The following is a 23,668-nucleotide window of genomic DNA, read 5'->3' on the forward strand; positions in this document are numbered from 1 at the left end:
TGAACTTTGAATGTTATTCAAACTATTGATTAACATAATACCAGTGATAGCATTATTCTTTGAGTTGCCTTATGTGTATCGTGTATGTGTCTGTTTTCCAGTCCTCAAATGCCTTCTCCGTTTAAACACAAGGATGTCTTTTGCAGTTTACATTGCCTTATACGGCAGCAACCTTGTGTCCTCAGACAGAGGGATGGGGGTAGGGGAAAGCAGCAACTGTATGATTTGTTATTATCATTGCTCTGTTTTTCGGCTGCAAGCTGCTGCCCCGTGTATGTATATGTGTGTCAGCGCTCTTTGTATATCTAGCCTTGACCCCACATGACTCAGCTTTGATTCATTTGGTTTCTTTGACTGGATCAACTACCACTCTCAGTCTAATAAACCTGCAAATGCCTGTCACACATTGCAGTCCGTTCCTCCCCTCCCTGTCATGCACTTTTTTCTGAAGCTTCCCTAACTAGCGCTATAAGCATGTTAAAGAGTGTCAAGGTAAATAGTGCCCAGGGGTCTGGAGATGTTCAGTTTGCTGATGTGAACAGAGAGCTGCACATATTCCCACAAGGCCTAACTTGCTGTCTGCAACTCTTTAGTAGAAAAACAAGGTCGTCTGAGGTATAGGATCTGGGTGTGTCGGAGTCTGCAGCAGGAGAAAGACAGTTATGGAATGGTCTTAAACCCAGCTGTACACACTGGTTCAAGTCAAACATACCATGGGACTCCATTTAAATGTATATGATTTAAATGTGCACATTGCTAAGAAATGAAAATAAATGTGAACATTGTCATTGGTAACTTTATAACCAGCTATAATCAGTTAAGTTGTTTTTTTCCTTGACAAAAAAATTGTTGCATCTATAGGGCTAAAACGATTCCTTAAGTAACTTAAGTAATTTGAATACAAAAAAGCATGATGCTTCGTTTAGTCCATTTAACTACATAAAGAGCACTGTTTCCCCACGGACCATTATTACTGACGCACCATACTTACAGGTGCGCACTTTCTCCGTTTTTTTTTTTTTTTTTTTACAACCTTTGCGTGGAAATTGGCATTCGCATGCGTTCATTTAAAATAGATTTTTATATTTTTATTTATGATTTTTTTTAATAAAAAAATATAATTTGCATTTTATAGTAAAATGCCAATTAAATACACTAAATAGGTTCAGTTTTCACAGATTAATATCTATAAAAATGTATTTATTATTTTGAAAAAAATAAAACAGACTACTTGTTCTTTTTAATAGTTCTGACTTATTTTCTCTTGTATATTTAGTATTACTTTTTATAAACAAAAAGTACTTTTTATCCGATTACTCCATTAATCGATGGTAAAATCGGTAGATTACTAAAATAATCGATAGCTGCAGCCCTAATTGCATCCCTGTAGCAGCACCGCACCCAGTCAGGGCAAACGTGGACTAAAACCGACAGGAATTTAAAACATTTGTAGCATCCTGGCAAGATCGGCTCTGTTATTAAGGTATGGGAGGGCTTAACCAAGTATTAGGGAGGAAAATGACACATGCAGCTATTTGTTTCTGTCTGAACGATTATTCAAGTATGTCTATGCAGGGTATATACTTAAAAGATTTAGTGCAAAGTGGTACATTTTTCGTGGCAGATGTAACATAAATTGGGTCTGAATTTACGCATTTACTATATCTTCGTACAGTATAGGTTGAATTGAACTACATTAAAGTCAATTTCAAATGCACATTATTGATATGCAACATTTACTTAATTAGTATGTCCTAGAATGTAGTCAATGCAATATTCAGATTGAAAAGAAAGAGTATTATACTGATATCAGAGTATTATACTGATACAACAACAGATATAGAAGGTGCACTAAATTAATTACATCAGCTAAAATATGATAGTTTACTTAGTGTTGTCAAAAGAATATGAGTCTTAAAAAGGATGCTGTTGTTTTACAAGATAGATCCATAGTTTGCTCACTCACATTAGCTGTAAAAGTGCAGGAGTTAAATAAAGCGATCTTCTGCTTTTTCCAAATTGTTGTTATGAACTAGAAATAACGTTTTTAAGCAGCCTTGTGTATTGTTTGTGTTACTAGAGCTTCTTTTGGCACAATGGTAATGGGTTTAATTATAACAACAATGCCTTTCAGTTCAAATCCGAATGCAGACAGAGATATTTACAGCACTGAACAGACTCCTAGTGTATTTTGAATTGATGTAGTAAATATATAGATTATAGTGTTTTAATGGCGTTTGAACTGTTAGTGACACACAAAAATGCAGCTCTGTGAAAGTCCCTTCAGCCCAGATTGATTATTGCTCATGGGGTTAGATCAAGTCTAACCCCATGGGCAATAATCCAATATTTACTCAAGCACTCTTGACATTCTCAAACTGCCTGGTCAAAGATACAAGTCCATACATGGATTTCCTGCTCAAAAACCAGCAGCAATGACTACCGATGTGATAAATGTCATCTCTATGGTGCAGTGTTTCTCTGCTAACAAATGATAACACGCATATTTTCGTACTCTGGAGTTTAGTACTACAAACATTTCTGTGTAAGCATATAAACAATGTGAGACAAACAAAGAACCAGCACTTAAAATTACAAAAGCCCCCTCGGTATTGTGTTAAATTTTTCTAAAAATTTTTTTTTTAAATGACCTCTTACCGACTTTAGAGCAGTGAATTGCTGTGCAGAATGAAACAGCTCATAAAAATTTTAATGCAAGCACGATGTTTCCCCAAATGTTTCACATTCCATCTGGAAGCAAGACCTTTAACAGAAAACTATAAGCAGTCCTAATTTTATTTTGTATGTCACCTGTACATTTAATTAGATATTTACATACAGTTCTTACTCATTTACATTTGCGTATTTGTATTAATGTAATTTGTGTATTTATTATTACTTGAGGAACCTCAAGCTTGAAGGACTAATACCCCTAGAATGCACAAGGTGAGGCAAACTGGACCAACATGGTGTAAATGTATTTTACTTTATTATTAAAATAATTTTTCATTTTTGGTTCATATAGGTTTTTATTTATTTTCATATAGGTTCAGAAAAAAAATTCCTTCTTTATATCACTACCCCAAGTCTTTGTAAAGCAGGTCAAAATGACTAATATATATGTGTTTATATATTTTTTTGTTATGTAAAAGGGGAAGAAAAAAAAAAGTAAATTATAAAAAAATATATATTTTTTTAATCTTTTCATCTGCATATGTAAACTAATTAACAGTTAATTAATGGCTTTATTTAAAGTAAACCATTCAATCTGATTGGGTTGACCCAATTTCCTGCATTTTATTTATTTATTTATTTATTTATTTATTTATTTATTTATTTATTTATTTATTTATTTATTTATTTTTTGGTTAATGCATGCTATAGTTCATACTAAATAATGACCTTATGCCAAATAATTGGAGTCAGATTGTAAACAATATAATTACATATTATCAGTAAATGTGTTTTCATTTAATCATTGAATTCCAAACTGTATCCTGATATTGCAATGAAAACTACACAACTTTCTGCGTATGCCTGGCGAAACTCTCCAGACTCACTGTGCTGAAATAAACTGATTTATGCGTAAATAATAATAATAATAACTTTAGAATGTAATGTTATGTAGAACAAGACTGGATATATCATTCTGCTGTCTTATTCTCTCTCAACCTGTTTTTAAAAAAAACATCTTAATACATTCTTATAAGATGCCTTGATAGTTTTCAAATAATGAATGCATTGTAGTCCCTGTAGAGTATTGTAAGCCTAGAGCTTTGACACAAAGAAATGCCTGTCAGCTGTCATTTGTTATTTTTAATGCATAATGTAGCTAGAGTTCGTATTTATTTAGTATCTCTTAAAGGATTACACTTGCCTCAGGTTGTAGGTGTACACTTGTATCGCCTTACCGCAAGATTGCATCCCTATTTTAAAATTTTAAGCCAAATTATTTGTTATTACACATTTCTATTTTTTTCTTTTTTCTTGTTGGTTGCAATTTAAGACATTTCTTTGCCTTTAAGTTGCTAAGTTTGGCAGACATGGATCATCGTGAGCATTTTTTGCCTACATGGAGTGTTTCCATTGTTAAATGTGATGAGACTGATTCTTTTCACTTCTCTGGACAAGTGGTTTTAGTCTTTAAAACCATTTTTATGTACATAAGCTCTGTATTGTGTATAATCCTGATTTCTCGAGCCACCTGTGTGAATTGGGTCTGAGTGTATTCATGTGTGATTAGAAATGTGTTGTGTTCCATAGATGCAATGTTTTGTGTTTGATGAAGTCTAGTTATTTTTTTTTTCCTCCCAATGCATTGGCTTCCTACTAGAGTGAATATATTTTTAATTGGTTTGTGGAGATGGTTTTGAAGGATTTATCTCCATAGTCAGCATGCAAAAAAGTTGAAAAAAGAAAAAGTTGGCACGTGACGGAAACGGTATTGGAAGCACACTGTTCTAGACACGGCATAGGAGACGTGCCAGAGTTCCTGTCGCTTGGTCGGCATAGCGTTTGCGGCTTCTGTCACTCCCCGGGAAACGGGCCGGTACAATAGCACTCATCTACTTCCGGAACGGGCGTCCATCCATTCCGCGCGCAAGGTCACGTAACCACAGTTGCCGGGCAGCGGCGCGCTTCAACAGCGCGATCTCCGGACTGAACACAGCGCGCGGGACAAACGTGCTTTTGGATGGGAGTCAGTGTGACTGACATGGGTTTAAGGAGAGCACCCGAGACGCCGTCATCTGGCGTCATAAATGAGTTTACACAGGGAGGAGGTGTTTTCTAAAGAGAGAGAGAAAAAAACCTGAATGGAGGCAATTGTTCGTCTAATGCCAATACATTTCCCATTGATGGCACTGCGCGCGCCAGTGCAACATTTCAATGTTAAAGAAACGCATGCATGTGAATTAATGCATTAGAAGGATTTCAAGCTAAACATAACACTTCGAGTCATTGTTTTTTTTGTTTATTTATTTATTTGTTTGTTTGTTTGCAATCCTACACTACTCACACTAGGTGTACCTTTAGGACGTTTTGGAGTTTTTGAACACTGAGCAAACACTGAGTTCACTATATGGTTCTGAACACTAATATTACATTCAATTATATTAAATTATGATGATTTGCTTTTTTTTTTTTATCAGCCAGACCTTACATTTTATCGTTGTTATTATTATTATCTGCTTTTTAAGTGATACATTCGAAGTCAATCAACCTATAATGCTTCATTGGATCCAGTGTACAATGCCTTTATTTGATATATTTATATAAATAAATCATGCAATGCCAATGCATATCTTATCATGCCCAGTTTAACCCATACTGCTTGGATGAAGCCGCCTATACAGAGTCATGCAAGTCTAAAAGCAGATTGCATCACTACTTTGTGTTATTCTCCCCGTTCCGGCACCACGTGTCATCAAAATAAATAGGTCTATTGACGCATTTTGCGTGTTGTATGAAAATAAGCAAATCGAACCAGCTCCAGTTTGGCCAATCAGAGCGACGCGGGATTTTGACTCCTTCTTTTTTTCAGAAATCATTAATATCTCCGGACGCATCAAACATTAACGTGCCAGCTGCTCCTGGAGCATATAAATACTCAGTGCGTGGAGGGCAGAGCTTAGTCATTTCACCGGGCGCAAGAAGAACGACGCAAGTCCGTCCACCCGAGAAGACCCCAAGGAACAAAAAGTAGGCGTTAGGATCGATTCTATTTAATCTGATAGCCGGTTGGTATCTGATCGCATTGGAATGAGCGGAGTCTTCCTGAAGTTGTTGCACGCGGTGGCCCTCGGCGCGGTCCTCTCGGCGCCACAGCTCCGCGCCTCCCCGCTCCTGGAGCCGATCCGGTGCGCGCCCTGCACCGCGGAGCGCGAGGCCGAGTGTCCGCCGGTGGACGCGGGCTGCGCCGAGGTGCTGCGCGAGCCGGGCTGCGGCTGCTGCATGGCGTGCGCGCTGAAGCGCGGGGACCAGTGCGGCATTTACACGGCGCCATGCGGCTCCGGGCTGCGCTGCCTGCCCGCGCCTGGAGAGACGCGGCCACTGCACGCGCTCACGCGGGGGCAAGCCGTATGCACCGAGACCAGCGAGGACGTGCACAGCCGCACGCAGCCGGCGCCAGGTAGGCAGCCTGTCCTACAAAATCCTTAAGACTAAGAACGGATTAGAAGATGCTTTTGGGTATCTGCACGTCTCTGGAGTATTTTCCCTCCCATATCTTAAAGAACAACTTTTTTCGCTTCTCCCCCTCAGATCATCCCGAGCTGGAGAATGGTGGTCGGAGCGAGGCTTCTGCAGGTCCTGAAGCCGCCTCGACGATCCTCGTGTCGGGTCACATGAAGCCCTACAGCCCGTGGCTCCTCAGCGGCGCTCAGGAGAGCATGAAGTCCAAAGTAAAAACCTACCGAAGGAAACTAGTTGAGCAGGTGTGTAGATTTAGCAGAAGCTTAACAATGCAATTGGATTTGCTTATTTCAAATCAGTGGCATAATAATACAAATAATCAACCAGGGACACATGTTGGTAACATCTTCAACCACTAGAGGGCAGAATAGGACTATGCTTAAAACCAGAGTTTGCTGACAAATGTGAAAACTTTATGATGAAGAAATTGTGGGAGAAACTACAGCACATCTGGTAACTAATTGAACACCAACTAAACAATATCCTACTACTGAATTGCAGAAGGAAACGTGCACATGAGATAAATAATATGAAGGGCTGGCAACATATAACAGCATGGATTAAATAATAATAATAATGAAAATATCTAATATATATTTGACTCTTTTGTCTCAGGGCCCCTGCCATGTGGAGTTACAGAGAGCTCTTGAGAAAATCGCTCGATCCCAACAGAAGCTGGAAGAGAAGCTGACCAAGTTCTACCTGCCTAACTGTGATAAACAAGGCTTGTACAACTCCAAACAGGTAAACCAAAAGCTCAACGTCCGATATTCCTTTCAGTTAAACAGTAAGACATCCAACCCAAAAACTAGAACACACAAATAACTTTGTTTGTGAAGTTCATTGGGTCAAATCAAGGCTGAACAGGAACATCCAGTTTGCTGAAGAGATACACACTCACTGTTTAGAGCTGATGTAATTGTTTTGTGATGTTACACAACACAACGCCGCTCATATACTTCCTCGGTGTTCAAGCCACATTATGTACAAACATAGTTTTGTTGCTTTGTCTGCAGTGTGAATCGTCTCTGGATGGCCAGAGGGGGAAGTGCTGGTGTGTGACGTCGTGGAACGGAAAAAAGATTGTGGGCTCGAGTGAACTACCCACAGATGCTGACTGCCCTCAGGAGCTCAATCACTGATCACACACTGACCCCCCCCCCCCCCCCCCCCCCACACACACACACACACATATGCTCAGGCCCTAAGGAACTCTTCCACTCATGGACTATTTCCACACACACACACACACACACACACACACACACACACACACACACACACACACACACACACACACACATATACAGGACATATAATGCCACTGATTTTCTTTTCTATTTTCTATTTATTTATTGTAGCCTACATGGTTTTGTTTTTTACAGGTACACTGTTTTAAATGAGTGAATATTAGTTCACTGAACCCACCAAAAAAAGAAAAAAGAAATACTTTTTTTTCATATTTTTTTTCTTGTTTCTGAAAGGATTCTGTATTAATATGTTTCTAGTTACTTAATACCTACATGCATATTTATTTAAACTGAATGTATTCATTTAATTGTTTGGGTGAAGATATTTATACCGTATGCCTTATTATTGTTATTATTTTTGTATGGTGTATAAATGTATATGTTCAGTTTGTTTGTATCAGTGTCAGTTCTCTTATCTTTTTTAACAGATTGTTGGTAGGAATCTAAATGGAAAAAAAAAAAGCACTGCATGACCAAACCACATTGTCACTGCATTAAGCTTTCGATGCATTTTCTTTTGTTATACTAATGACCTTATTTTATTTTTTATTTTTTGCCTTTTTTGTACACTATTGCACAACTAAGTGAAGAAGACTAAAGCTTTCACAATTCTATATTTTCCGCAGTGCATGATGGGTATTGGTCTTCGTATCTTCTGAAACGGGTAACTACCTGTTCCTACCTCTGTTTTTGAAGATTTATCATGTCTGTGTTATTTCGGAGAGACTTTGCTTTTGCCAGTGTGGCTTCCTGTCCATGGATTTAGGACCACTTAAGATTGAGTGCTTGTATATGGTGTAATATATAATATATGTGTGTGCCTTTTTAATAAATTGTGAGAAAAAATGTCTTTCTTCTGGTGTTTGTGTGCAATTCAGAAGCTATATAAAAACAAAGCATTAAACCCACTTTGCCAAATATGATGTCAATAAATTATATTGTGTGATACCTGAAATGACCTGAAACCATCAACAGTTACTTGCTCTCAAAATATACCTTGCCGGCTCATCATTAAGTTCCCGTGTGCCTTAAAAACATGCCAGTGGGTAGAACTCTATTTAAGAGCTTGTGTGTCTTTATCATGGTAATCGCCAGTGAAGCTGTGCACTAATTTTAGCTTGGTATTTGGGGGAACCAGGCTCTGCTTTCTGCAGCGATTTTGACCTGCTCACTGTTTGTGCTGGTGTGGGCACAGGAATGCCCCCACCTACAGTCCAAGCAGGCAGCCTCTCTGGCACCATTCACTAAACTTTTTTACCCACATCTTTTTTACTCACATTCTCTTACACAATGAAATCACTTATAGCAGCAGGTAATACTATCTGATTTCTGTGAGAATCTGCAAAATCACGGGAGTCCTATGTAAAAAAAATAAATAAATTACCTCTATATAAAACACAGTGTCATTGGTGGCAGGACAAATTTGCCTTTTCATTGGATAAAAAATAATTATTTTATAGGTAGAAATATTATAATGTTAAAAAATGTTGTCTGTTTAAAATATCACTTAAAACTACAGACAAAAAAATGTGTTTGTCAAATGCTCAAAAGGCCTGCTGTTCGCACACACTTTTCTAATAAAGTCTACAAGCACAGAAATCTAATGGAGATAAATGTTATGATGGTGCATTATGAAAATTGCTGTGTGATGAACGAAACAAATGACAACCTAAAAGATTATTTATTACATTCAGTGCAGCCGGATTACACATGGGCCTATTGCATTAATTTTTTTTCTGCATGTTTCTTGTCTTGAATTATATTTTTTTTTAAACTAACCAGTCTACATGTAGCTCATCTATTTGCAATTGCAAATTTTATTGATCAATGACAAACAAAAGAGCTTCGTAAATGAACAATGACTTTGTCGCCTGGTTTCTATCTGTTCAATCAGAGTCCTTGAAGTCACGTATAAATTAAAATAGTGTTTATTTTTTACAAAATACATTAAATACAAATCATATAGGAACAAAACATTTTCCTTTTTAAAGAAAGGCAGAGCTGTGTAATATGTCTTTTAGTCACATGGAAAAGCTTTGAAACAAATCAAATTTTATATATATATATATATATATATATATATATATATATATTCACACTGTATTTGTATGTATGCATATCTATCTATATATATCTATATATACATATCTATATCTATCTATCTCTATACATATATATATATATATATATATATATATATATATATATATATATATATATATATATATACACACACACACACACACACACACATATATGCATATACATAAGTATATACATGTATGTATATACGTATGTATATACATACATATATATATATATATATATATATATATATATATATATATATATATATATATATATATATATATATATATATATATATATATACATACATATATAATATGTAAAAGTACAATTACCCGTGAATGGAGAGATCCTTAAAAGGGACCCGCGGCTATAAGTGGCCCTAACATTGCACAACAGAATTTTTTTTTCTTAAATCAACTTTTCATTAGCTTTACTATAAGCCAAGGTGAAGCTTTTAAAAGTTAGCTTACCATTACCTTAACCAGTGCTGGTCCATCCTACATGCATTTTTTTTTTTCTTCAAGTTTCCTCTTCACCACATCTGGGGCCAGCAATGCTAATAACCATATTGTTTGTTATTATTTGGCTTAGTATTAGTATATGTGCATATGTAATAAATCTTTTAATCATTCATTATAAACTGCTACCTCCCAGCTAGATAAGTAAATCACGTTGATCAGGTTGATTTATAAACAGCTACAGCACATACGACTCAAATAAAGGAGAGGTGTGGGAATAGTGTAAAAAAAAATAACCTAGCTGTTATTATGAGTAAGCAGAATTCTGCTTTGGGCCCCAGAAAGGTTAAGAGTGGCACTGAGCTTAACATTAACATTCATGTTGTTTAAGTTCAGTTTTTAGCAAATAACTAAAAACATAATCTTTCTAAAACATAAATCTTTAGGTTCAATCTAGCCATTATCACAAGACATATCTGAAGATGCCTCGTACTAGATGACATAACCCGAGGACCTGAACCATCTCTTAACTTCTTTTGTACAATGCACTGCTGAAATAATATCAAACAACTCAATAGTGATTATATTCCCCAAAATATGTTGAGTTCTATCTATTACCTGTTGTGCAATCAGTCACTTAATTCTCAAAAAAATGAGAGAAAAAGGATGAGCTTATATACCTTTCGTACATAAAAAACTTCAATAGTTTCACATGCCTTTTCAGACACAAAGCTGGCCAGAAGCAAACATAATATCTATCTATCCAAATAGAAATGACAAGTTAAAGAAGGGACAACATTTTTTATACTGTGTTATACTCATCCAAAATCGTGTTATGAAATAAGAAAAGGTATAGCACCAACATGTAATTTTTTTGTATATTGTTTCTTGTACATATATTTTGCACATTTAATATATATATGTTTTTTTGGGAGGGGTGGGGGTGTTGAGGGGTCAAGCTTTTGGCTGATTTTGTGCTACTGAGCTACTGGGAGTGGGGGTACCTCTCCGGCACCCTCTATATTTCAAGTCTTTTCTCAGGAGGTCAGACAAAGAAAACTACTAATAATAATAATCCCATAATCCTTACTATAATAAAAATTCAAGCTATTTAATAAGGTTACTGAGCTGATCTGTAAGCTTTCAGTTTGGGTGAAGGGAAGAGGACAGCATTCAGAGAGGCAGAGCACTAATAACTATTTGTCAAATGCCAGCCCTGACATGGTTAAGGCAGTGATCTGGGGGAAAAAAAAAGGAAAATAACCGCCAGTGATCCTTATCAAGCTTTGGAGCGCATATGAAGGTATGCAGTACTAATGCGAGACATTGTTGCATTTTCTTCAATAGTCACTTATACAAGGACAGTTATCGTGCAATCTGAGCAATTATTTTACGAAATGCACAAGATGACAAATATACTGATTGGCATTTCTAGCACTGGGAGCAATATCAAGTGCTTTGTGGTGAATTTTAGTGCATTTAAATACGTGGGTGTGTATTATATACATTTGGAATACACTTAGAAGCATGCTGCATGCTGTAGCTTTGAGAAATCGGTTAATCTCTTTTCCTTCTGGCTAAAGAAAAAAAAGCTGAAAGGAAAACAGGCATCAGAAAGTCATGTAGTTCTTTTTCTACATGGTTAACCTGGGATCAGCAAGCGTATGCAGTGAATAAAAGGAAAAAATAACTACAATGAAAAACAAAAATGAAAAACAAAAACAACAACACTGACATAACTTTTTGAAAAAGTCCTTCAGTGTGATTAATAGGTCCTAGAATAGCATAAATTTAAACACGTTTGTAATGTTCTTAGATGTGTTTGCAAGCTATGGCCACTGAAATAGACTGGGGTAGTTGTTCAGTGAGGGACCAAAGTGCATCAAGTGCTTGTGCTTCAGATGGAGCCATTGGCAAGAGCAGGCCAACATTTCTGAGCATGCCCATTTCAAACAGCCCGACACCAGAAGGGCAGAGACAGGACACTTTGCTACGAGAGAGACAGTGATAGTCATGGCAGTGATTTACTCAAGGTGCTTCATATCACCAGAAAAGAAAAAGGGCCAAAGGCATGACTTTCAGTCAAACCCATGTACTGAAGAAGCTTTCATACATAACCAAAAGGTAATAAAGCCTGAAGGGTAATTTAGACATTGCTCTGGTTGTAATCCAAATGGTGCCCTCATTGGGCTATAAAAAAAAACAAAAAAAGAATAGCGCAGATCTTCCCCTCCATCCCTCCATGCCCCCTTTTTTTCCTCCCCTGATGTGTGAAAGTGACCTGATGAGTCCATGCTCTGGTGCATAGGTGGGGTACTCAGAAATAGGGCACCACCTTTAAAAATCTCTCTGTCCCCATTTTTCACTGTGGATACCAAACCATTTAGAGGGGCTTCTCCTCCCTCTTTCAACTTCCTTCAGCTTTTGCTGCATTTCTCATTTAGGTTCCTGGTGGTAACAGTGGATTTGGCTTTGGTCTTTGTCCTTGTAGGACGGAATACGATATCCATACTTGTCGACACACCAACACTGACCACGTTTATTGCCTCTGGATGGACGACACTGTATGGAGACAGTAAGGGAGGGAAGAAATGCATGGGAAGCATTATGTTAGAGACAGGTATATGTAAAGAAAACAGCCTCCAAATGGAGAAAGGAACAGACATGGGCAAGAAAAAAAAAAAACATTTCTCTCAGCATATCTCACCCAGGTGACAGAGAGTAACACCAACACTAGAAACTAGAGTGAGAGAGACAGTAAGACTGAGACAGACAGCAAGACAGGGAAAAGAGTAATAATTCAAGTCAAGTAGCAGTAGTCATATTGGTGTATTACATTTTATTTAGCTATTAATTATGAGTTCGTTTTCTCTCTTTATTATTTGAGACTATATGAGACCGTTTTTTTTCCAAAAGAATTTCTCTCTCCTATCACTCATTTTGCATGTGAGTAAAAAAAAAGGGCAAATATCACATGTGAGGGAAGAATGTATTCCTGCTATTGACTCAAGAGTGCGTATGTGCACGTATAGGTGTGCGTGTTTGGCTCAGCTAGGTAGGTCTGTTTGCATTTCACTGCATTGTTGCCATGTGGAAATGTGACTGTTGAAAAAGTTATGCCACGCTGCTGTGACCTCATAGCACAGCAATGCTAGTGGATATATACACTCATTTATACCTATTACTTAGTAAAACCTTTTTCCTAAGAAATGCTGTACAATCTAAAGTAATTACAATCATAACAGCCAACTCATCATCTTAACAACAAACAATTTATTTCCTGAAAAACATGATCGTTTAATTCCTTTAACCAGACGTCTATGACACGTTTATCAGGAATGTGCTCTAAGATGATGATGCACAACAGCATATCTATTGTGAAATAATTCAAACACAATCGAGGTGTGGTGGTACTGGTAGGAAATACAGGCCATGCAAGATTTTGTGAATATGAAATTACCAAAACAGCAATTATAATAAACAAGTGATTTTTCCAGCCTATGTAAAAAATAACTGAAATTATGTTGTTTTGCTGTATGGTCCTGGAGACATACTGTTTCATTTTACTGTATACAAATTGTTTATGGTTTAAAAGACAATAAAAGACCCTTGACTTTGCTTTCCTTGGATTGAAAGGCTTACATCTAAGCAAATTAGCAATATGATGTGTAAAACTCCTTCATATATGAATCAAGCAAGCTTTTTTTTTTTTTATAAACAGGACGCATCATCTAATATCAACTGTTCTGTTAAATGCTGTACATTGTTAATTTTTTAGGCCAATTTTATTCATCAAATGTTCATCTTGAATTATTAATAGTATAAGATTTGTATTAGACAGTGGTGGGCGAAGTACACAAACCATGTAGTTAAAGTAGAAATACACAATGTAAAATATGACTCCAGTAAAAATAAAAATGCTCCCTTTAAACCTTCACTTGAGTAAAAGTACAAAAGTATTTGCCTTCAAATGTACTATAATAAAATATAATAAAGTTCTATTATCATTTCATTATTCATTATCAGTCTTTTGCTTAATCAACTCAGTTTATGTGAAAAGACTCTAATGTCTTTTAATGAAAAGACACATACACAAATCTATTAATAGAATGATATTAATGAGTCAAACACTGATTGATATTAAAACTATCACAAGCAAAAAACCTTCTTTTCAGCTATAATGAAATTAAAAAAGCAAGTTTGAGTTTCTGCCATCATTTAGTCCTCTCTAAATGTTCTGCTTGCTGTTGAACCGATGCTGAACTGTATGTTGGTGCTAAGTAGAAACCACCAAGTGGCAATCAAATGAGTTCAAAAAAGAGTGTGTGCTCTACCCTGATTGGTGACTTGTGCGTGCTTGACCAGTCAAGCTTCTACCCACTCATAAATAAAAAGGAACGAAGAATGAAGAAGTACATGAAGAAGTACATCAGCAAATTACATTTACTTTGTTACTGTCCACCACTGGTATTAGACCATTATTATGCAATAATGTAAATCAAATAATTCATTGCTAAATGTTGGCCTATTGTACTATGATAACCATGCACATCTTCAAGAAGACCTGAATTCTTCATGGTGGTGATGCTACAGCACACACTAGTGATGGGAGTTGGTGATTATCACCTACAGCATGGAAAGAAAATGCGGTCTCGTTGGAATCCATAAGCTGAGCCCCAGACTTCGACCGAGAGTGACTAATGAGACCCAGATCTACACCAAGGCTACATTCATGTGGTCTCAAGAGCCAGCTACTCTCCAACTCAGCCTGGTAATTTTAACAAATTGTGCACATACCCTCACACACACAACTGTGTGCATATATAAGGGCTGAATATACAGTATATGCTGGCTTGAGTAGTGTCTTTATGATCTTAATGAAAAGTGTAAGGCTATATGTGGCTTTGCTAAAACATTTGCCCTACAGTTAAAGAGCTGTCAGACTATTTTAAGAAACTGGTACTGATTAAAAGTCATCTGGAGCTTATTACGCACACACACACACACACACACACACACACACACACACACACACACACACACACACACACACACACACACACACACACACACACACACACACACACACACAAAACCTGAGGTGAATTATTTATAGAACTAAATGCACATTGACATAGACTAAAAATACAGTTCTCAATTGAAGCTTGTATAGAAAAGATGGATTAATAAAGAAAGAGAGAGAAAGAGTTTGAGAGAGAGAGAGAGAGAGAGAGAGAGAGAGAGAGAGAGAGAGAGAGAGAGAGAGAGAGAGAGAGATCAAAAGAAATTTTTCACTGACAGAGGACCAAATTAAAATACCTCAAGCAGAACAAGAGGAGTTTGGGAAATAAAACGGAGCATTCATTGTCTCCTCTTCGTGCCTCTCTCTGCATCTTCTATGCGCATTTTCATCCCTCCTTCCTCATCTCATCACACATTCTTACCCTATTTCCCTGTTTTTATCATGGCTGATCTTTTGCAATAAATAAACCTTTTTTTTTTATCTCACAGAGCAAAGATCATGAGAAGGAAAAGTTAGAGGGACAAAGGACGTTCACTGCGAGCGAACAAGAGCATTTCTGGCAGTGAAATGTGTTCACGCAGAACATTATACAGAGCTTTCTGTGTCTCGAAATGAAGGAGTTGCTTCAGTCTGAATGAGGACTGGAATGACTCTGACTTTTGTGTACCAGAATCTGTTTCTGTGACATTTCTATCAACACGTATGTTTCAAAAAGTGCTATTTTGAGATCTCAGCTAAAACAGCCTTTACTGTAAAAGCCCAACTCTGCTATACAGACATCTCAGAGGGCAAACCCAAAACACAGATTAGTTGTGGTGTGTGTGTGTGTATTTATGCAGATTCCACACATGCAGGTGAGTCTGTATGTGTGAGCTGAGTGTTTATTTGGATGGATTGTGCATGTGTGTTGTGAAATAAAGATACCGAACAGTGGCTGAGTGTAATCCTGTCAGTGAAGCAATGTCTAGAGGATATAACACAACAGCCTTGTGTGCATAAAGTATGTGCATGTGTGAGAGCACAAACGTGCGTTTTGTTCGTCACACAGCGAGCCTCAACCATTGCAGGTCCATAACATTGCCCTTATGGGCAGCAGGAGGGCATTAAAAGCAGCCACAGCGTAAACACAGGCATATAAAATGCAAACACACAGACACACATGCACAACGTGCAGGTTAGCATCTGCATTTAAATATGAACACTGTCCAGAGCCTGTCCTGGACAACATATGTAGGTGTCCATCGGTCAACTTGCGCTCTAGTTCTGCTTGAACATGTGTGTAGGGTATTGTGTAACTACTGTCCATGAAGTATGTGTCATTAAATGCATATTGAAAGCATACAACAAGCAGGCATGTAGTAATATGGCAAATAAATCCAGGCATGCATGTGCATGTGTGCAGTAAAAGTAGACTGTGAGAAAGCAAGACCCCACTGAGCTTGAAAAGGTACTCATAGGCACTCTGCACACTATCTGGAGAGTGCCTGTGCCAGAGTATGTATTTGTGCACAGCCCATTCCTAGCGTGTCTTGCAGTTCCAACCGCCTTCTCTTCTCATCTTTCCCACTGCATCACTGAGATCTCATTCAGTTTGAGAGCAGCAGTGGAGACGGCCTTGGGTGAGCCAGTAGGTCAGGGGGGTAGTGTTTGTCTCCAGCCAGCAAGAATGCTCCCTGCCTGAGGCAAAGATGAGCGTGGCCTTGGGGGGTTCAGCAAGTGGAGGGTGGAGGATGGGGGCTGGCTGGGACAGTATGCCTTGCCTCTACTTGCACACTAAGCCAATTCATATAATCAGAGCTAAAATTACCCTGGACTCGACTGTGCCCTCCAAGGGAAAGGCCTCCAACACACACACACACACATACACACACAGTCATTACCAATCTTATTCTGGAGGGTGGAGGAGGAGTCCTAAGCACCCACTGTATCTTAAGTTGTGCTTATTTGTGTTTATATGAAGGCTGCCAGTGTGTATGTTCATGTCCCATCTCTCTTCTGCCTTACTCTAATAATGCATTCGACAGCATTCAGAGCAGACGTTCGGCGTTTGAGCTTGAAATTATTTCCTTTATGACCACCGTGCATTCAAGCTATGTTTCCGATTTTACAAGCAAATAAGCCTGTATGCTGACTGATCTAAAGCAGAGCAACTTTGTTTTCAGGATAAGAAGTGCTTTTTCTTTTCTTTTACACCTGATGCTGTACACAGCCATGTTGTTTTGCCATTAATTTTTTTAACTCGGAGGAGCTTGGGGTTAAAATGACTGGGGACTTGAGGAACTCCAAGTTGTGGGGATGTGTTTTTCTCTGGTTTTTAACTAGTTGGAGTCTAAGTTAAAACCTAGAGCAGTACACAGCTCCTGCAGCCAAGGTTTTGATTACCACGTCATGCTCTAATAAACTTTTTTGGCATTACTAACTGAGCTTTATTTACCGCCCATTTCCCCTTTTGTATTGACATACTTAGAAAGTCTCCAGTTGTAGCCGAATTAACCACTCAAAGGTATAATTGCTTAAAAAAAAAAAATCTAATTTCTGAGCACAGGTTACTTTTTTTAGCTTGTATTTTTTTGAACAGAGCTCTTTCACATAATCTTGCGTGCGGTTCAGTGAGAACACAAGCAAGAGCAAGTACAAGCAGCTTTGCATTAATTTCCAAAGATGCTCGATTTGCATACACAGCAAGAGCCATCATGTCATAAAATCCTATTATTGTTGTCTTTATGTCAAAGCTGTAGCTGAAACTGAATGTCTTTTATTTTCTTTTTTCCCCTCCCTCAGGCTGTTCTTTGCATTAAAGAGAGAGGAAATACTGTAGGGTCAGTATTAATACAGCTGAATGTCAGTAATCAAGCCTGCTCTACTACTGTCTAAGCTTCAGTTCAGTGAGTTCAGGACAAGTGTTTTTATCGGTAATGCTACAGGCTTCCTGTTCTGTAAGCTACTGAATAATCCTGTTTGCCCAAATTCACCTAACCCAAACACCCCAATTAAACATGCTAAGACCTAAACTCTGACTCATTCTTTTTTCTTTTCTTTTCTTTTTCTTTTTTTTATGGGGAGGGGTGAGGTAGATGACTCACACATCTCCAAAAGGCCCTGATTTCCCCCATCAACATCCTCTTCCTTCTCAAAAAGCCCAGATGCAGCCTGGCACAGATGCAGCTCAATATTTGGGAGAATGTTTTAGCTGGTGGCCATGGCAGCACTCACCTGTTTCTTCTTGTAGAAGCCTTTCCTGTCACAGTTTGGAATGAGAAAATATCGAAGGTTCAGCACGCTGGTTATCCTGTAACTCTTCATAATGCTCTCCATCTGTCTGCGACACGGGCCCTTCAAACAAACAAACACGCATGCGCTTACAATTATAAACCAAAATAATCATAGTAATGATAATAGCTGCTTAGTAGTTCATTTCTAACCTAGCTTTTTATCTGTGGTTGTGTTGTTTTTAGTCAACGCTTCATCTAAATATACCACTTGAACACACCTGACTCTGTAGCTACAGTGCTCACATCACATTTTCTGGCCTTTCAGAGATAATTTTTTTTAAGGTTCTAAATATAATGTAAAAATTGTTTTGTCTTGCAGTCTGTATAGGTAAAAAATACATTCAGTTTACGACACTTTTTTTTACAACTTCTCATAGCATGGTCCACCATGGTACCCAAGTACTACCCTGCTGTAAATGAGAAAAGGGACTGCTGCACTCTAAGTGACCTCAGGCCATGAATGGCATTTGGCACAGCTGGGACTGCAATCTTAAAGCAATCTATAAGCCGGAAGACTCCTTCTCTTTCCTGACTCCTAATATATCCTGAAATACCATTCGTTTCTGATCAGCTTCAAATCTCAAGTATGGCAAATATGTCAAATATAGACTTTGCTAATGATCGGCGTTTGTGTCCGATGATGAGCCTGAGCACATACCTATACTTCTATTACTCACACACACACACACACACACACACACACACACACACACACACACACACACACACACACACACACACACACACACACACACACATTTTGTGTGATGCCAAGAGGTAAAGAAGCACTTACATACTCAGCCTCTCTTTTGGAATCCTGGCTGAAATTGTGGTTATCAGAATGGACACCATTGGGCACTGGCTTCACTTTGTGGATCTGACTTTGCTTTAACTGCTCCATCCGGATCATGCTGTCTTTAGGGTTCAGTAGAGACCCTTTAGAATCCAGGTCTGTTTTTAGCATACCCTCCTCAACCCCAGAACCTGTTGCTGTGTCCTGCACCACATCAGCACCCTTGCTGACAGTTGCAGTGGTAGTCGTAGGCAGATGTTCCTCTACAGGTTGCTTAGGGTGGTCTGTAGAATGGAAGAGGAGTAAAGGTCAGAGTTCGACAACATTTACACGAAGTATATACAGACTTCAAAGGGGTAGATACTACAGTGTAACCTCAAAATGCCTGACTTAATAAGAAGCCATTTTAAAAAAAACTGAGTGAGGACAAACAAGAAGAGAAGAAAAGAACAGTTGGCAGATATGCTATTAGTGGGGGTTTAATAGCTCTGTTGGTTGGAGCCATTAAAGATTAATTGCTATTTCCCAGCAAGTTCCTGAGCTAGAGCTAGAAATTTTGTCTGTGATTTAAAAAAAAATATATATTTTAGATCAATGTGAACACATAATATTATGATTTAAATTTTGTCTAATCAACACTCAGAAAATATATATATATATTCCTAGAAAGAAAGCTTTGTCTAGACTCACCACCATAGCATAGTAGTAATTTCTATATTAGTATACGAATCACTATACCAATTCTAAAATCCCTCAGCCCCACAAACAACTATGAACGAAAAGACACAACTAATAAAAATAAGAGGAAAAGGCAAAAATGTGATCTTCTTAGAGAAGAACTGAGAAAAATCGAATTTAATCCCAAAGTTTATGTAAGAGTGCGAAGACTTGTGCCCAGGCCAGAATTGTAACATCAGCAGGTAAACCATGTTTTTATGAACAATGACATAATAACAACAGCAACCACAAAAAAAACAAAAACAAAAAAAACATCAAAAACAGCAGCATTGGCATTAACATAAACAACACAATACATGCCCAACAGGTTTCAATTACAAGGTATAATCAGAGACAAGGGCAATGAAATCATGGTAATAACCTACTTTCTCTGCTCGACCCACTATAATTTCACTAGAAATAGAAAGCAAAGTCATATCCAGGTTAGGAGGGTTAAACTGAGCAACCTCTAATTCTGGATCCTGCAAAACATCAATATTTAATGAAAATGTTCCAGCAACACGTTTGCCTTTTTTCCATTAAAAAAAATTTACTGTTGACCTCATGTGTTTGGTCAATCTCGTCTAACAGTTTAAACACACTGAGAGACATAATGCACAAGAATTAGACAGAATTAGCTCAATGAAAAGACATGGTTAAATGAGTACTGAGATCTAGTGATAAGAATATATATTTTTGCATAACTAGATCCAGTCCAGTTTACACCAGGAAAACGAAAACATCATTTGGGGTGGAGCATATAGGAGACATGGCCTGCTCACTGGTTGGAGAAGATATGTAATTACCATAAAATGCGGTATGATGGGAAAAGGAGAATGGGAGAGGCTGAAATTAAAGGCCAGAAGAAGAGAATATGAGGTAAGGCAATACTGTAAAAAAAAAAAAAAAAAAAGGCTGGCACCCCAAACTGCTTTTTAAAAGTAACTCTGGATACTAACAATAGTTTTTGTGTCACATTGTCATAGTTGATTGCTTCAACACAACACTTGTGGATACATTAGACGGCTGCAAAAAAGAAGCCTTGCTTGCTGGGTTTTGGGGGTGAGGTGGATATTGATTTATGATTTTTTTTTCTTTGTGTGGACCAAATTTGCCCAGAAATAATAGCTTATTTGTAGCTGGGAAATTTGGATTGTACCCATAATCTTTTTTTTTTTTTTTCCTGCACAAAATGCAGTTTTTATTAAATCAAATAATAAGAGCTTACATGGTACAATTTTGGTCACTGGTTAGGGTTAGACTGGGGTCAGGTTTAGTTGTATTAATAATTCTGTCAATGGCAGACACACACTTCTTTAGTTAGAGAGATTTTGCCTTAGTATTATATATCCTGAGTGAATATGTTTATTGATCCTTGCAGTAATATTCACATGCACCAGTCTCAGGCACATTATAATAACTGTTGCATAATCTTCAATTACTCCAGAGGTGTTTAACCTTTTGTGCACAACAAAGCTGAAAAAGTAAACACACACACACACACACACACACACACACACACACGTGCGCCACCGTTTTGAACTGGACTAATGAAGCCAAGAGAACAGAATGTTCTGGCGGTGTGTGTGTGTGTGTGTGTGTGTGTGTGTGTGTGTGTGTGTGTGTGTGTGTGTGTGTGTGTGTGTGTGTGTATGGGATGTTGTCCTCGATGTCGGAAGCACCGCGTGTCTGTCAAGACGAGGTCTCAAGCATATAAACAGCAAAATGTCATTCACACACACACACACACACACACATAAATGCACGCACGCACTGTCCCTCTCCCTCTTTCTCTCTCTCTCTCTCTCTCTCTCTCTCTCTCTCTCTCTCTCTCTCTCTCTCTCTCTCTCTTTCTCTCACACACACACACACACACAAACAAAACAGTGATCTCCGCTCCGCTCTAAAAATACCCGCGCGCGGCATTCTTAACGATCGGGTTGGAGAGGCCAAACTTTTGCGCGCGCACCCTGTGTACACGCAGACAGCGCGGCTTCTGCTGAAAACACACACACACACACACACACACATACACACACCAGCATAGAGAGCTCGCTGTAGCGAAAGAGAACAATGGTGCCAGTGTGGACTGTGACGCGGTACAGCGAGCTGTTTATGAACGTCCAGGTGGTGACCAGGAGTCACTGTATCACTAAACCCAGGCTTTTAGTGTGATACCGAGAACACATCCAGCGTTCATAATAAATCATCTCTGTTTGCGTGCAAGTCACCAGAAAACCGACACAGTCACGCGCAGACGGAGAGAGAGAGAGAGAGAGAGAGAGAGAGAGAGAGAGAGAGAGAGAGAGAGAGAGAGAGAGAGAGAGAGAGAGAGAGATGCGATCACAGGCCGGAACTGTGTATGAGTCCAGGGCCAACTAAGTGCATTAATCACAGTAGAGTAAAACCGAGAACTGCACAAAACTAAGCGCTTCAAACCCAATAACTACTAATCCAGTTTACCCATGGGGTTTAAGCAGGGGCTTCAATGAGAGGCGGTACCACTTCTGCTTCATCTGCACATGAGTGCATTTCCCACTTTCAACGTATTTCTCTGTGCACAATGAATGGATGAAATACTCTCCATCACTCTCACACACATGCGCACGCACGCACATTGGTACAATCTATATGGATATAAAGACATGCATATTCACCCAGTGGATTATGGTTACGATAAACATACAGTATATGGTGGTTATATGAAATAAAACTAATAGAGATCTAATCAAAAAAGAAGCCAAAACGCCAAAAGAAAGAAAGAAAGAAAGAAAGAAAGAAAGAAAGAAAGAAAGAAAGAAAGAAAGAAAGAAAGAAAGAAAGAAAGAAGCATCCAGGCGCTTACCGAGCTTTCTGTCAGTGGTCCTGGTGCACACCCCCCTTCCCTCCAGCAGCGCCTGCAGGGGTTTGCTCTCCGAGGGTCGGTGTTGACAGCGTAGTCCGGCGCCGCAGCGTCCCGTGTACACGCCGCACTCCTGTCCCTCACGCAGCGCACACGTCATGCAGCAGCCGCAGCCCGGCTCGCGCACCCGCTCGGCGCAGTCACGTGGCAGCGGCTTGCACTGGCCGAGCGCGCCGGCGTCACACGGCTCACAGCGCACCACGGGTCCCGCAGCGTGCACCGAGCGCGCAAGAGCCGCAAACAGCGCCGTGACCCAGAGCGCCCGCGGAGCCGCCATCGCGCCAAGCCTGACCGAGGGGAGCAAGGGCTTCATGTTCACGTGCACACGGTGTCGAGGTAATTGGTGTGTGTGTGTCTGTGCCTGGAGAGAGAGAGGGGGAGGAGGGGGGTAGTCACGTCGGAAATGTGATCGGTTCGGTATAAGAGCGGCTTTCGAGGGAGTTTGAAAGTCGACCCGTTAGATGTCGCGGGGCAGAACCGCGCAGGAGCGGGATGTCGCGTCGGGTTGGACTCGAGCGTGTAACCCGGCGGAGCGGTGAGGTCTCTCCATCTGTAAGCGTGATGTGCTGGGAACTTCAGGTTTTATACAGACAGGGGGAGAAAAAGCACGAGCAACAAGTCACTCCCCTCGGTATGAATTATGTAGACCGAGCTCGGTCTTAAGGGACTGCGCACATCCTTCATAGTCACTCAGCGGGGAGAGAAGAACACAATGGCACATCAGCAACTGCGAATAAACAGCTGGGTAGAGCAAACCACTGGTGCAATGATGAAATGAATTTCCTACATTTCCTTATCCATTTTTGAGATCCTAAAAACCTTCATCCTGAGCCTGAACATCTATTGCATCTTTTGGACTAAAATCATTACATTTACATTTTCATGAGAGGTATATTAATAGGAAATAAGATGTACATCGATTATTCTGGAGTGATCTGATTAGATTGAAGGAGCAGTAACTGATATATAA

The 23,668-nt window shown here is 39.0% G+C and overlaps 2 protein-coding genes across 2 annotated transcripts; one reads left to right on the forward strand and one right to left on the reverse strand.

Annotated features, from left to right (window-relative positions):
* Positions 1-5,462: 5,462 nt before the first annotated feature.
* On the forward strand, positions 5,463-7,639 carry igfbp1a (insulin-like growth factor binding protein 1a). The gene is made up of 4 exons (XM_083563390.1): positions 5,463-6,130; positions 6,262-6,434; positions 6,808-6,936; positions 7,209-7,639. Exons 1-4 carry the CDS (start codon positions 5,761-5,763, stop codon positions 7,332-7,334), a joined length of 798 nt encoding a protein of 265 aa, XP_083419516.1. The 5' UTR covers positions 5,463-5,760; the 3' UTR covers positions 7,335-7,639.
* A 3,265-nt stretch (positions 7,640-10,904) lies between these two features.
* Positions 10,905-23,447, reverse strand: igfbp3 (insulin-like growth factor binding protein 3). The gene is made up of 4 exons (XM_083563399.1): positions 22,642-23,447; positions 19,080-19,363; positions 18,228-18,347; positions 10,905-12,553 (listed from the first exon to the last, which is right to left on the reverse strand). The coding sequence occupies exons 1-4, from the start codon at positions 23,009-23,011 to the stop codon at positions 12,428-12,430; spliced, it is 900 nt and encodes a 299-aa protein (XP_083419525.1). The 5' UTR covers positions 23,012-23,447; the 3' UTR covers positions 10,905-12,427.
* Between the last annotated feature and the right edge of the window lie 221 nt (positions 23,448-23,668).

Source organism: Silurus aristotelis (genome assembly GCF_946808225.1).
Source record: "Silurus aristotelis genome assembly, chromosome: 15".
Lineage (NCBI taxonomy): Eukaryota > Metazoa > Chordata > Actinopteri > Siluriformes > Siluridae > Silurus > Silurus aristotelis.